This window comes from Mastigoproctus giganteus, chromosome 4, assembly GCF_048544385.1.
Source record: "Mastigoproctus giganteus isolate SK-2022 chromosome 4, ASM4854438v1, whole genome shotgun sequence".
In the NCBI taxonomy this organism is placed as follows: domain Eukaryota; kingdom Metazoa; phylum Arthropoda; class Arachnida; order Uropygi; family Thelyphonidae; genus Mastigoproctus; species Mastigoproctus giganteus.
Genome location: NC_143578.1, coordinates 127,436,475 through 127,453,232, shown reverse-complemented (window position 1 = coordinate 127,453,232; position 16,758 = coordinate 127,436,475). Strand labels below are relative to the sequence as shown.

Genomic DNA, 16,758 nt, shown 5'->3' with positions numbered 1-16,758 from the left:
GTGGTGGGGATGTCGCTGTAATCATAAATGCAAGCAGACTTGAGTTTGTACATGTAATCTCCAGTAAATCCAATCTGTTCGAAGCATTGATTGTAACGGTCAAGATCAACTCTTGCTTATGAGATCTCAGTGCAATATATATACCCCCAGCACCCGATGCTCAGACAATCAATGATGTTGCATCCTGGCTAATAAATACGCTCCACACATCTGCCATCCACCTCATATACGGAGATTTTAACTTACCGCCAAGTCTACAAAATCTTTGAGTCACTTATGGCTAAGATTGCACCTAGTGGCCTCAGGATCATAAATGAGGTCTTCATCGCTTCGACCTTATATTATCGTCTGGTTCCTGTAGCATTTCGACATTAAACCTGAAACTCACTTTGAATCCGATCTTAGTTCGTCGTAGTCCTATTGTAGCTCCCAATGACCAACTTTAATGTCTCCAACAATGTGAAAAGGAAGATCATCATCTCTCCCACCTTCCTACAACCGAACAGATGCCTTGTTGCAACAAGATTAATTCCCTGGGGAGTTCTTGAATCGGAAGACCCGGAACTAGCCCTAGACATATTAACTAGATGGTTGCACACTGTTACCATGGTCTCAGCAGCTAAACAGGTCGCTATCTCTGCTAGAACTAATGCTTGGTGGTCTTCGGAGCTAAATTACAGTTTCAAGTGCACACAGTCCCTCTATAAACAATGGAAACAGTCTGGTACAGCATATGACCGAATTCAGTATTCCAAAGCTAGAGCACTGTTTAACAGACTGACGTCTCAAGCCATTAAAAAATATACTGACAAGACCTTATCCAAAGGCACAGTGCCATACTCTACCCCTAACTCTGAACCAGATTCCAACTTCAATCCAGTTGAATGGATCAACTATGTAGCCAGATTCCAAGACAACACCACGCAACTATATGATTACCAACCAGACCCCATTTCTGGTCCAGATGGGAAGCTATTTTCCATTCAAATCGATCAACAGCAGCTCCTTCAAGCCATCAACTCGCTACATCTGCCATGCACTGCTGGCGTGGATAAAGTCCCACATTTCATCGTAAAGTGCCTCAGTCCATATATCCTTGATCTTCTGCTCTACTTGTTCAACTCCATCCTCTCTCATAGAATGTTTCCTGCATCTTGGAGCAAATACGCTCTCGGCCCACTACCTAAAGCTCAACTACCAAGCCAGCCGAAGCACCATAGACCGACATCCACACTGCTGGAAAAAGTCCTTCTTCCGCACATGACACGACATCATCTTCTTCCACAACCACCCAAGGCAACTCCATTATGTTCTCCCTAATAGATCAACTGTCTCCAACCTTCTGGCAATCCAAACAGCAATTCTAAAAGCATTTGAGGCCAGATCAGAAATGGCGGTTGTTTATGCCGATATCAAAGCTGCTTTTGATAGCCTCAACATCACAGACCTTCTGAATCTCCTAACCAATTTCTTCTGGATAAAAGGTGACGTTTTCGCTTTTCTGCACTCACTCCTCTGGAATAGAACAGTGTACCTCACTCATCGCAACCTCTCCTATACCCAATCCATCAATGCAGGTGTGCCACAAGGTGGCGTTTTATCGGGTATACTTTTTACCGCCCTCCTTATTCCGTTTGTGTGTAATAGAGATGTTATTACCTACGCCGACGTTATAAAGTTGCTAACCAAAATACCACCATCAGCCGACAGAGGAGTGAGCAAATCTGAAATCTGTAATAAGATCACAGCTTTCTCTAGCCATCTCAAGCTGAAGGGGGTTCAGTCTTAAACTGAAACCCCAAAAATCCGTTATTATGGTTCTCTCTCTCAAGAAGTGTCCTACATTCATACAACCCTCACTGGAGGGCGCAATTATTCCAAGTGTAACTAAACACAAAGATCTCGGTGTTTCGGAACCGAGGACGAGGCAATATATGAAGACAGTGATTCGTCATCAGACACAGATGACAAGCTAATGGATGGGAGTTTTGACAGTGATGAGGAGTTGTATGAATTTTATGATGAATAAAACTTGAGTTCAATAACTTTATGTAATACATTTTGTTTCAAATTTCGGGCCCCAAAATTAAGGTGTGTCTTATACATGGGGAAATACGGTATATACTCATATCTATAGCATGGTTAATGCCACGTTTTTAAGTTAATTTGATGTTATGTTATCTTTTTGTTATACTGTACATGTTTTTATATCACCCCATAACCTTGTCAAACCCCTGGCCTCCTGGCTGTGGTGGGCACGTTATTGTATCTTTAGTGTACAATAAAGATTTCTTCTTATTAGTGCCAACGTGTACAACAATATCACGCTTTGTGCCCTTAAAAGATATCTGCTATAGAATCAACTTTTGCCCCTGGCAGAAATACCCTAGTCCTATTCCATCTATCCTTTTTGCACAATATATTACCAGTCTCCTTGACAATTGAGTCACCAACAATAACTAGCTCCTGTGGGACCAGGCATTCTGCCCTGAAGATTGCAGCTGTTGCCCGATGCACAAGAGTGAGCCCAGGCATTGAGTAGGACAGCTGAGAGCTTGATGGATCCTCAATTTGAATTCCTTCGAGGGCATCTACCCTACTCTTTAAACTCTCATAAACGCCAATCAGAATGCTGAGTTGGCACACAAAAGGACACCCTCCACAGCTAGATCATGTCCTGTTCTACAAAGTTCCGCAAACATCCCACAAGTTGCACATTTTTTTAGGCTGTGATACATTGGAGAATCGCCCTCTTCAGTTCTCCCCTAAGCCACAGCACTTCTACTTTGTGCTTGTTCATTTGCTGATCTACTCTGGGGCATGATTTCTGTTTAAATACTATTTAACTGATTAACAGTGAAAAGTAATAAGGTTGATAAATTTAATTTACAATACTGCGTTAAGCTAATGCAGCAATACGTATTACGCTACACTGTAATGATCAATGTTAAATTAGTTATATCCTTAGCTAAATACAAAAGATATGCCCAACAAGTGATTAAAACCTTCAAACGACTTATCACAATTAAACTCTAGTTCTTCTGCACTATTACATTCTACGATCTTCGTGTGAAACAAATTAAAATCATTGCCTTTTAAATGGAGACCCTTCCAATGATTTGTATAATTTTGAATTTTTGTATAATTTTGTATGATTTGCACAATAGATTGAAAATGTAAGGTGGCATCAAAATGTGAACAAGTTTGAATTACTTCTAGCTATTAGAAGGTTTCAAAAACGTAGCACTTGAGGGGCAATGTATCCTTAATATTAATGTCCATTGCAAACCCACTTCAGAGTTAACTGTTATTTATAAATTATTGCTGCTCTTTTCCCGTGTTTTATAATTCGTTTTCTTCCAGAAGAGTTTCAGTAATTCTAACTCTAATTATATGAACTATTTGGTGTAGTATGATCACTACATTTTTTTTTTTTTTTGTTAGTTGTTGGCGCATCAGCTTCTGTGGCCATAATGCACCTTGAATATACCTTCCCGAAGGTTTTGCATTTTACTGTGATCCAAGCCCCAGGCAGGACTCGAAGCCGCCACCTTTGGGTTGCCAGGCAGGCACTGTACAGACCGGGCTAGCCTGGTCGGCACTACATATTTCTTGAATTTTATTTGACCAAAAGTATGTAGACATCAGCAATTCAGTCCCTGACGAAGTCGTATAAGAAGTGGTACCACAAAGCATCTCAGAATTAGCATTAGTAGAAGCATATGATACAAGAAAGCAAGCTTATGCAGCATCAACCAAAAAAAAAAAAAAAAAAAAAAAAAACCGCTCCGATTTCACCCCACCTTTCCTTCCAAATACCTGTCCAGCTCAGCCTTAAATTTATTTAGACTATCAACTTCCACAACAAAAAATGGAAGTCTGTTCCACCAATCAACTACCCGCTGGCTAAAGGCAAATTTCCTCACATCTATTCTACAACTACCTTTCCTCAATTTGAATTTATGCCCTCTCAGGAGATTATTCTGAGCAAGAGGAAGAATCCCGTCAGCATTGAGCATGCTCAAACCATTGAAGGCTTTATACACCTCAATTAGATCACCTCGCAGGTGCCTAGTCTCCGAACACTAATCCGCAAAACTTAAGCCTTTCTTCGTAAGAGCAACCCTTCGTTCCATTCACTAATCTTGTTATCCCACTCTGTATTCGTTCCAACAGCTCTACATCCTTCTTAAAATGAGGCCTCCAGACCTGTATACAGTACTCAAGGTGTGGCCTGATCATCGTCTTATACAAGGGGATAATCACCTCTTATCCCTGCTAGAAAAATTCCTGTATATCATTGACAAGACACCATGAGCTACTCTTGCAGACCATCAGCACTGCTCAGAAAACTTCATATCTGCCTGCACAATTACCCCCAGGTCCTTTTCATTCTCTACCACTGTCAGTGTAGTACCACAGAGTTGATATGTTACTCTGCAGTTACTGCTTCCCATATGTAGTACTTTACATTTGTCAATGTTAAACTTCATCTGTCACCTCTCAGCCCATCTGCTCATCTTTTCTAGATCCTGTTGTAGCAGCATACTGTCATCAGTGTCATTAACAACCCTGCCAACCTTTGTATTGTCTGCAAACTTGGACATTAAGCCTGATATAACATCATCAATATCATTTATAAATACAGAAAACAACAATTGTCCCAACACTGAACCCCGAGGGACTCCACTAATAATATTAGTCCACGAAGGACAGTGTCCACTGATTACCACTCTGTCTTCTCCCACTCAACCATCCCTTTATACGTAGCAGTAATTTGCCTCCAATGCCACACTGCTCCAATTTGTGCAGCAGTCTTCCATGTGCAACAGTATCAAAAGCCTTTCTACAATCCAAATATATGATATCAAGGTTATACCCTGCATCCAGTTGCTTCGTGACCACATCATAGTATCCAATCAAACTTGTCAGACAAGACTTCCCCGTAACAAACCCATGCTATGTCTCAGCTATTACTGAAGTCTTGTCTAGATGATCCTGCAATGCTTCTTTAACCAGTGCCTCCATTAATTTCTCTGGAACAGAAGTTAAACTAACAGGTCTATAATTACTTGTCGCCCTTTGATCCTCCTTTTTGAATTGGGGTCACATTTGCACATCTCCAGTCCACGGGTACCTCCCCGGAGTCCAACGAAGCTCTCATGATTATGGCTAAAGGTTTGCTTACTTCCTTTAATATAACTGGATAGATCCCATCCACCCCAGGTGCCTTTCTTGTGTTTATCTTCAACAATTTCTCCTCCATTTTACTCTCAGTTATTGCAAGATTATCTAGCTTACTGCCAGAGGTGAATACACCTCTGGCATTCCCCTTGCTGAATAACTCCTCATGTGTGAATGTCGATGCAAAATATTCATTTAGTTTGTTAGCTACCTGAGCAGGATCATCAACAGTTGAACCATCGATATCAAGTGGTCCAATCTGATTCATCCTCTTCCTTCTAGAGTTTACATAAGTAAAGAATTTTTTGTTTTTGCTGTTTTTCTTTGCATTCTTTGCCAAAGATTTCTCGTAATCTGCCTTCGCCTGCCTAACCTCCTTTGTAACTTTGTTACAGATCAACTTATATTCTGTGTCACATGTTAATTTATATGTATCCCATGCATTTTTCTTCTCTGCCATATGTCTTATTAGTTCATCTGACATCCATTTAGGCCTAAACCCTGAACAATATTCCTTAGTTGGTATGTAAAGCCTAGTAGCTTCCAAGATAAATTCTTTGAATGCTTCCATTTTGAATTTGCTGTTGGTGACATCATCAGTTTGTCCCACTGTATAGAATTTAAATACTGTCTCAGACCATCGTAGTAGCCTTTATGAAAGCAAAAACCCTTCCCTTTACCCCTGATGGTAGTTACCTCTTTGAGTAAATCCCTTCAGCACACTGTGATCACTACCACCCAGTGGTTCCTTTATCTGCAGATTCTTATTGTCTGTGAGGATTCATAATGTGTTTGATCGGAATTAAATAAACATTGAAGGTGGCAAACACTACACCTTACCACAAAAGGTAACAAAAATAAAGGTGTTATTTAAATATAAACTTAATCACTATTTACAAAATATGGACAAAATTTGACTTGTTGCGCAGAGACAGCTCTTCTATAAATTTATTGGAATTACTCGCTTACACAATTCTGGATGAAAATTTGTTCCAATAATTAATTATCTCCTGAAAAAGGCCTCTGAGGTTGGGAAAATTCATATATTAGCATTAAATCAGCTCACACACCAACCATAAGAATTATGTGGGCGAGACAAAACGATGGCTCAAGGATCGTCTGGGGGAGCATGCAAATGCTATAAAAACCGCTGATTACAATAAGTCTGCTGTGGCCGAACATTTTTGGGAGAAGCAGCATCAAATTTCCCCAGAGGATGCGGTTATCGTGGATAGAGCGCATGGGTTCTGGAACCGTAAATGGCTCGAGAGCCTACGAATCTGTTCATCCGACCACAATATTATGAATAGGGACAGAGGTATGCGTATGCATCCTCTGTTTGAAACTATCATCCTAAGTACGGATGAACGGTTCTGCTTAACACGTTCCCGAGCTATTTCCGCTTCCAGTTCAGACCATGCGTCGACTGCACCACGTGTATAGGTACCGTGAGCCTGTTATATATGGACGTGCTGCAGGAAGTTTTGTTACTGCTGAGGAAGGAAGCCGATGCTTCCGAAAGCTCCAGAGACTTTTGTTTTTATCGCTTTTAATTCGGTTTATTTTAGTGTATTTTATGTTAAAGGATTTTATCACAGTTTTAATGTTTTTACATGTATATAACTTAATTTAATATAATAGCAGTTTTTGTATATAGTTATTTTATTTTAATATGTAAATATTTTAGTTACAGTAAATACTTATTCTTATGGTTGGTGTGTGTGAGCTGATTTAATGCTAAAATATAAATTAACTATCTGCTAGCTGAAAGCAAATTTCTGCACAGCTATCTTGTAATCATCCTTCCACAATTTAAATTTATGCACCCTCATGTGTATTGTCTGAGCAAGAGTAAGGAAGCCATTCAGAATTTAGCTTCTTCAATTCACTCAGTCTTAAATCGATCATCTCCTTGAAAGTGCCTAATTTCCAGAAATGAATTCTTTCTTGGTAAGTGCACCCATTCGGTTCCCACAAAGAGGAACTTAGGAAGACATTAATTTTTGTTCAAGCTCTATATTGTAAAATACTATTATTATTATTGCAGACTATGTTCAAGGACAGTAAACAGTTAAAAGCATTTCACCACTGAATGTTGTATAGGATCCTTCAAATGAGGATAATGATTTTAATTCAGTTGTGAACATTCAAACAATTTACATATATCTCATTAGAATGATGAGGGAAAATTCACCGAAAAATGTTTATCAGTGTTGTCTGGTCTTATCAAAATCATGCTTGCTACATCCAATACTGTCAACTTCTACATTGCTGTCTCCATCTCAAATTATTTAGTTCCAGGGGTGCCAAAAGCTAGCATGAGCTCTAAACCATTATTACACATCTCTAACAGTCTCACTTGGCCAATCTTTATCTTCCAATCGCTCTTTTCTGTAACATACGGCAGCTGTCTGAGTCTCCACCATACAATAGTGTTTAGAACCAGTGCAGCTGACTCACATGCCCCTCCCCAGTGGCATTATTTAATTATAACCTACAAAAATAAGGAAAAAAAAAAAGGCATAATAAACTACAAATTTGAAATCCACTACATTACTGCCTGTGTATTTATGCTGGCAGTTCTGTAGTTAGATTATAACCTGTACATTCAGAAGTAACTACAGGTGTGTTGCTCTCAGCACTAAAATCACTTGCACAAATTCTTTTACAAATGTGACATGGCAATGAGTTGCACTGTAAAAGAATCATTGTATGTTATTACACAATGGACAGGGACTTTGGATTCTATAATTGAAAATGATACCAACATAATAACAAGATTGGCATAAAATAACTGCATAATTACCCAATAAACAAGAACACTGCACTCTAAAACCAAAATTAGTGGTCAATTTGGGTCCAAATTACAGACTACTCACCCACAGTAGATTTCAAATCACATGGAACAACATGTAATTTGAAATTACTGAGTTACAGGACTACTATCCTCCATATGTTGACTCAATTATTAAGAATAGCATTAAGTAATGTTGTCAGAAATGGCATCCCACTGAATAGGCTTCGTTCACTACATTAACACTGACAATGTCGAAATTTAACTCGATAATAAATGCTTCAATGCATTATATATTTCTGTGTTGCTGTCTTGGGGAAATGTTATTTCCTCAAGACAGCATATTATCTCCCACATTAACATAAAATTACTATATTATCCTCCATGTTAACAAAAAATTAAAAACTAATCTTAAAAAATAAGATCAGTTTTTAATTGAATAACATCATCATGATGTTACTGACCATAAATGAAGCTAGTTAAGTCAGTATGAAGAAGAGCCACTTGGTACTAATCATTATCCACATCATCATCTGCAATTTTGATATTATGCTTTATTTTCTTTTGTTTATGTCATTTAACAAAATGAGAAATAGGAGTGGTCTCAGCATGGATCACTGAGTGGCCCACTTCTAACTCTTGCCCATGCTGAAGAGTAACCAATAATTACAACCCTCTGCCTTCAGTCCGGTAGTCATCTTGTAACTGATCTAAAGATCTTGCATGTGATCAACATACGTTCCAAATTCTAATCAATTTATAAACCTTTATTGCAATAACAATAATATTACAATTTGATACATTCTGATATTGCCCTTCACAGCCACAAGGCCAAGGATTATTTCTCATTAAATATCAAATCAAGTGCTTTACTAAAGTCTAAATAATGTCAAAGTTATTTTCAACATCCAACTCTTGAGTGACATTGTCATATGGTTTATCAGGTTAATTAAATAAAATTTTCCATTTAAAAAATCATACGGTTCCCTTGCGAATTCTATTTCTATCTAGATGAACCTGTATTGTATTCCTAATTATTGCCTTTGTGATTTTTCCCTTTCACTGAAGTCAGATTGACTGGCCTATAATTGCTCACTTTGTTCTTAGAACCACTTTTATGGTTCTAAGAACAAAGTGAGCTTTTTATGATATACTGCTGTGTTTCCAATTGAAGGATTCACAAGTCCAAATAAGTTCCTAAAATTAACAATCGTGATGGACAAGACTGATACATACCCTGACTCCCACCTTCAAAAACTGGACATATATATGCTACCTGCTCAGGAGTCTTACATGTCACCTAGCTCAAAAATTAAACAATCTGGATCTAAACAAAAAAAAAAAAAAAAAAAAAACACAGAAGGTCCTCATTCAATTCAACTACATCATATGAGTTGCCAACAACTTTCCCGACCATTACATGGGGGGGGGTGCAATTTAATTTATTTTTTTCTTTGTATTTAATAGGTGCTAATACAAAGTTTCCTTATTTTGATTTCTGATTTTTTTCTTTCCTGATTTCTCATATTCAACCTTTGCCAGAATAATAGATAACTATCATGTGCTTTAGCAGGGGAAAGTTATATATAGGTCTATATTTTCTATTACTTTTCCATTGTGGGTTTTTTTTTTTTTTTTTTTTGCTCTATTAAACTGCCAGTTCCTTAATCTTCTTTCCACCTTAGCATCCTTTCCATGCTGCACTTTCTCTCTTTGGTATACTATGTTTTTGTGCCTTAAAACTCATTCCATAATTCACCGGTATTCACTTGACATGCTGTCTCCCCAACTGACAGAAGTAAAGTAGCAAATAAGACCCTCACAGTCACTTTTTCCTAAAATTGAAACAACTGAAATTTTCACTAATCATAGATTTCATATAAAAGATACATGATTTTATAGTAATTGATTTAGATAATTGCAATAGTCAGTATTAAAACGAATTATAGATTTCATTATTCTGAGACTTTAATTCCACTCATTGTCAAAGCTATATCCATCAGTACCCTAGCTATGACACTGATGTATATTATCTTCATCAGGGACGTTCCTAGGCAATTGAAATCTGCTGGCCCCCCCTTTAAAATTTCTTCATATGTAAGTTTCAGGTTTTCAGGCGCCCCTCAAATGTTGCCGCCCAGGTGCAATGCACTCCTTGCACCCTCAGGATGGCCCACCACTGATCTTCATGCAAACAAGCACCAAGCAGTCTTAGCATTGTTATTCAAAATTAAATAGTTGCCATTCAAATTTCAATGAAAAGTTTGGCATTGGCATTCAATTTTACATTTCTTTACATAAGACAAGATAGTCTTTTCTCAATGTTGCTGATATTGTTTTTTTTTTTTTTTTTAAACAGTTCAATCATATTGTAATGGCAGTAACAAGTACTGTGTGTAATAAGCACTATTATTTTTCTGTCTTTATCAAAAAAAAGTGCAATGTTATGTGAGTAGAATGCAATTTGTGCACATTTATTCCCTTTACTTGCACACTTTTGAAATACCATGTACTGACTTCATGTATACCAAGGTACATGAAAGACAATGTGGTACTCCTGTGCACTAAATTATCTAAAAAAAAACCAGGAGAAAATACATCAAAATTAATTGACAAGAAACAGCAGAGAGCTTCACAAAACCATGCAATAGTATCATACACACAACTTTCAACCCTGGTTTATAATATATATAAATACCATTAAAAATAATAATATGGGAGAGAGAGAGAGAGAGAGAGAGAGAGAGAGAGAGAGAGGTATTTACCAAATCTGCCTGAATAGAGCTCTTCTTTTTAGAAGTAGGTTTAGCTTTATTTGTACCTGGATGTGTGACTGTAACTTGTTTTGGTCTTATCACATCACCACTACCAAGTGATCCAGAGCTAAGCTTCTTTTCCTATAGTACAAAAACAAAATAGTGAAAAATAATATTATACTTACATAGAAGGGTTGCTCTTCAAAACTCAGTAAAAATATTGCTATTACAAAGAAATAAAAAAAGTAAAATATATTTATAAATATCTTGAAATACTCTTTCAAAGTAATTACAACTTTCTGTAATTATCCTCCTCCTAACTCTGGGAGGCATCTGATATCACCTGCAGCCTAACTTTGTTGAAGAGAAGCAAGGGAGAAATTTGCTGCCCACATTATATCTTTTGCTGTGTGACAGCAGTGACCACTAAGTGGTTACATCTTGAAAAACAAAGTCACAAATCTTAGGTACTGAAAATATATCACTTCTAGAGTATGGGAATGGGAAACTGAATGAGACAGTATTCTGAGTATGGAGTCACCTTCCAAGATCTCCAGTACTCTTGCTGGAACTTCTTCAGCAAGAGTACTGGAATTCTACCAACTTCTCAATAGACAATTCTTACATTGTCCATCGCATGATATCCATTAACAAAGCAATGAGATGCATCCTTTTACTACTAATCAATGGATGAACAGTCAATCTGTAGTTTGTCTTTGTACACGTATAAAGATAACTTAACCCACCAACCACAGTATAATAATACAATGCATCATGCATCAAAATAAATTTAGATGCCTTATATATGTTGAATTCACCTGATAGTGCTGAGGAACTGTCCTGCCTTCTTCACTAATAATCATCCACCTGTGAAACTGGTGGGTGATTCTAAGAAATAATTTTAGTCTACACAGCTACCATATGATTCTCGTGCATGTTGCCACTACTTCTTGAAAAATTCCATAAACTGGGAAAAAAAAAAAAAAAAACACTTGATTTATATGATGTTTACTTTTAACCCTGCAGTGGCACCAAGGTTAAAACCATAGTTATAACAAAAATCATAATGCACAAGCTGATCTAAACTTTCTTTTTAATTTCTGAAAAAGTTTTAGTTTCTTTGAATTCTGCTTAGAATACTTATTGTATGTATTATTTTAGTTTTTAATAAAAATATTTAAATACAATGTATTCAAGAAATGTGTTTTTAACACCTTTTATGTTAAAAAATAAAAAATATTAATTCTACTGAAAATTAAAAAATAACATTATAAGTATAAAACTTTCAGTCACTTCCATTTTATAGTTTAAAAAAAGTTCAGAAAACCATTAACATGGCAAAATTTCAAACAAGCACATGGATATTGGTCCTTGAGGTTGTCACAGACATTCTCTCAGATATGCCAGACAAGCTTTTCTTGCTACCTGGGAGTCTAAAACGCTGATGGAACTGATATTCGGGTGACACTCAAGTCAAGTGGACCCAATTTCGGCAAAGTCCGGACGGTCTATGACAGCCAAATCCTCTGCTTGCACCTTCACGATGGTGGGACTGTTAGTAATCCTGGGTATAACCTTCATGCACAAGTACATGGTGGGTGACCACCAGGTGTGAACCAACGTAAGCAGGGGTCGAGGTGTGGCGCCCACACCACATGGAGGAACGCCGTCCCTCTATGTTACTAGGCAGTACTAGGTGGTAGATGACTCTCATCAACCGGTGAAATACCACCACTTTGCTTATTGGAGGCTTGAAGTGGTGGAACCCATGTTTAGTTTCTAGAGCTAAGTTCCGGCCAACCCTTCCCTATCTCTTCCATCATGCAGTATGATTGATGATTTTTGAGGTTATGATGAATGTTGTGGCGAGATCCAATATTCCTTACATTTTGAGGGTACAGCTCTAAAACGGTGTTCGCAGGCCGGCCGCTAGATAGTACACTAGAGCGAACCTATTGGTAACTCTCTAGGAGGCTTCCGGATCAGCTAGTGTATAATCTTGCTACCTCTACTCTGCCAGATAGTGACTCAAAGTATTTTATTTTATTTTATTTATTTATTATTATTTTTTTTTGGCGGGCTCCAGGGTTTCCCCTATTCACCGCTGAAAGTAATCTATACATTGGGTACAATTTATAATGATTAATTGTACATAAAAGTACAATGATTAGTTATACATAAAGAGTACAATGATTAATTATACATAAAAAGACTATTTACAATGGTGGTACATAAAAAGACTATATACAGTGGTGGTACATAAAAAGACTATATACAATGATGGTACATTAAAAAGACTATAGACAATGATGGTACATAACTAAATACTGGGCTTCGGAGTCCAGCAGACTGATCAATACATCAGGTAAGAGTAATTCAAAGAAACAGTCTAGCATTTTACTGAACCTCAGGAGCAAGAATTCTTTTCCTCCGTTTAAACAATTTCTCTGCATAGGTGGAGAAGGCAGTATAATATTCGGAACAGTTAACCAATCTTGGCAGTTCGGAGCAGTCAAATACATTTGTGAGAAGTTGTAAGTCCAGTCTTAAATCATCGTACAGAGGGCAATGAAACACGAGGTGCTCGACAGTTTCTTGAGCACCACAACTACAGAGAGGAGTGTTACTTAATCCTAGTGAGAACAATTTAAAGTTAAGACTTCCATGACCGGTATATAAAAACGTAACGTATAAACCAGGATTGAACCAGTCCATTTTCTTGTCGTAATCAACAACCTCGGGAAAAAACTTAAAGGTCTCCCTACCCAAAGCAGAGGTAGACCAGGTATTTTGCCACGATGTACAACATTCATTTCTCATTCTTTTAATGTCTACCTTTTCTTGCAAGTCAGTATTATATGTTATACCATTTACAATCGCAGGAACATTTTTTCTTCTACAATATAAAAGATAGTAACATTACTTCATATTGGATTGGCAGTCGATGACTGAGGACCTGGAGAGCAGCTGTAGAGACAGTTCGACAAGCTCTACTTAAAGCGAGAAGAAAGAATCTTTGTGCTTGGGTAAGATATTTTTGAACAATGGAGTTACCGATTCTGTATCCCCAGGCCCCAGCAGCATAACACACAATTGGTATAAATATACAAGAGTAGTATAATTTAATGGAAGATTTCTTTACACCAAAAGTACTCCTGGTAATCTTAATAATTTTATAGTGACTGGAGGGAGTCCGAGTAGTATGTATGCGGGGAGCATTGTCGAGGCCACGTTATGTCAAGGATCTGGGTATATTCTTACCACATGTACGCCATATCCAAAAATTTCATTACTTCATACATCATGTCCCACCCACTTTTTCTTACTATTGAATACACCATGAATTGTCAAAATAATAGAGCAAGCTTATCTGCGAAAAGATCTAAACCTCCCAAGGACTTCCTAATTCATTTCACAAATATACGTGGCCTCAATTCCAATCTCAACGATGTCCATTTCCACTTGCAGTCTTCCAAACCCCATGTACTTTTTCTGACTGAATCTCAGTTATCAGTTGATTCAACTACTGCTCATCTTAGATGTCCAAATTATTTGCTGTATGATTCCTTTCACCTCAAAGGTGGTATTTGTGCATATGTCCGTTCTGATATTCCCTGTCAAAGACTTGGCAATTTGGAATCTCCTCTCTTTGATCTTCTCTGGCTTAAAATCTCTCTACCTCATTGTGTAAAATTCATCTGTTGTCTCTACCGTTCTCCCAACTCCACTAATCACTTGGAGCTCTTTGACTTCCTCTCTTCGCAACTTGACTTTCTCCAGTCCAACTTTCCTAACAGTGAGGTAATTTTCCTTGGTGATACGTTCACAACTCCAGCTGGCTTCCGTTTTCTAGTCACACCGACCTAGCAGGTCGAGATGCTGAGGCTTTTGCAATTACTAATGACCTAGCACAGATTGTTCATTTACCTACAAGAATACCAGACAATCCTAATCATACAGCCAATACGCTTGATCTTTTTCTCACAAACAACCCTTCTAAGTACAAGGTTGAAGTGAGAGGTCCTTTAGGCACTTCAGATCACAACTTGGTGATTGTCTCTTCTCCAATGGAACCTTTATCTCATGGCTATTCCCAACCTCGTATTGTTTGGCATTACAAGAATGCAAAATGGGATGACCTGCGAGACTTCTTTTCTTCTTTTCCTTGGTCTGATTACTGTTTCACAACTTCTGATGTCAACGTTTGTTCAGATCGTGTCAGTGAAATTATTCTTGCAGGAATGGAATGCTTTATCCCACACTCCACTTTAAAATCTCATCCTTTATCTAAAAACATGGTTTTCCAATAAATGTGCTAAGGCTGTCCAAGAGAAGAATGTTGCATATCGTAACTGGCTTGATTCTAATTCTTCAGTTTCATTTTCTGCCTACACCAAAGCTCGCAACAATTGCAAAGCAGTTATTAATCAGTCCAAACTAGAGTTTGAACAGGCTAAGAGTAGAAAACTTGCTTCTTGCCCTAATGGTAGCCGAGCATTCTGGTCTCTTGCCAAAGCTATTGGCCGCAACTTTTTCCCATCTCTGCTCCCACCTCTGTCCAAACCAGATGGGTCTGTTGTCACTTCAGCCAAGGATAAAGCTGACCTGCTAGCATCCCATTTTTCTTCGAGCTCATGTATTAATGATCTTGGTAAAACATCTCCCACCATTCCTAACACGCTCCATTCAATGCCTCCTGTGGTCTTCTGTCAAAAGGATATCAGAAGGATTTTGACGAATCTTGATGCTAAGAAAGCTCCAGGTCCCGATGGTATTTCTCTTGTTCTCAAAACCTGTGCTCCTGAACTTACTCCTATTCTTTGCCGCCTTTTTTCACTTTCTTATTCCAAAGGTGTTTTTCCTTCTGTTTGGAAATTTGCTCATATCCAGCCAGTTCCTAAAAAGGGTGACAAATCCCTCCCATCCAATTATCGTCCCATTGCAATTACTTCTACTCTTTCTAAAGTAATGGAGAAATCAGTTAACCGCCAACTTTTAAACTACCTAGAAACCTTCCGTCTGATCAACGATCGCCAGTATGTATTCCGTCAGTGTCGATCCACTGGTGATATTCTGGCTTATTTACCCATTTAAGGACTAATTCAATGGAAAGGTTCGGTGAAACACAAGTAGTTGCTCTTGACATCTCAAAGGCTTTTGATTGTGTTTGGCATAAAGGTCTTCTAAACAAGCTTCCATCTTATGGTTTGCCAACTGTTTTTAGTAATTGGTTATCCAGTTTTCTCTCTGATCGCTCACTGAGGGTGATGGTAGATGGCTCTCTGTCTTCTAACTTCTCCACTAATGCCGGTGTCCCCCAAGGTTCAGTTCTTTCCCCCACTCTTTTCCTCTTATATATCAATGACCTTCTTCCATTGACTGGAAATCATATCCATAGTTTTGCCAATGATAGCACGTTGCATTCAACTTCCCATTTTGAGAAACCTTGTCCAGCTCAATCAGCTTCAAGTTCTCGAAAATCTGCTGCCAATTCCTTAAATGCCGATCTTCAGGTAATTCTCCAGTGGGGCAAAGACAACTTAGTTGATTTCAACCCTTCTAAAACTCAATCTTGTCTTATATCTCGCAAAAAGGATTCTTCTGCTCCTATGCTTATCTTTAGTGACACTCCGATTTCTAGGCAAAATGATATATCTCTTTTGGGGATTACCCTGACTTCTAATCTCTCTCTCTTGGCACAAGCACATTACAAATATTGCTTCCTCTGCATCTAAAAAACTTGGTTTTCTCTTTCGCTCTCGGCGTTACTTTTCTTCCAAACAGCTGCTCACTCTGTATAAATCGCAAATCCGCCCTGCCATGGAATATTGTCCCCACATCTGGGGTGGTGCCCCCAAAACCTCTCTCAGGCTTCTTGATTCCATTCAGAAGAGGGCAGTTAGGTTAATTAATGATTCATCTCTAACAGAGTCTCTCCTCTCGCTTTCTCATAGATGCACTGTTTCTGCTGCATGCCTCTTCTACAGATACTTCCATGGGCACTGTTCTTCTGAATTGGCTTCT

General features: G+C 38.1%; 1 protein-coding gene across 3 annotated transcripts in view; it reads right to left on the bottom strand.

Annotated features, from left to right (window-relative positions):
• LOC150087051 (uncharacterized) overlaps positions 1-16,758 on the bottom strand; it is a 521,728-nt gene that overhangs the window by 379,598 nt on the left and 125,372 nt on the right. For all 3 annotated transcript variants that reach the window (XR_016546863.1, XR_016546862.1, XM_090371782.1), the window contains exon 2: positions 10,744-10,875. Coding sequence is in view for 1 of the 3 variants with exons in the window: in XM_090371782.1 (XP_090227908.1) it covers positions 10,744-10,875 (132 nt within the window). In the remaining 2 variants the exon portion in view is untranslated. The remainder of the gene's footprint in view (positions 1-10,743; positions 10,876-16,758) is intronic.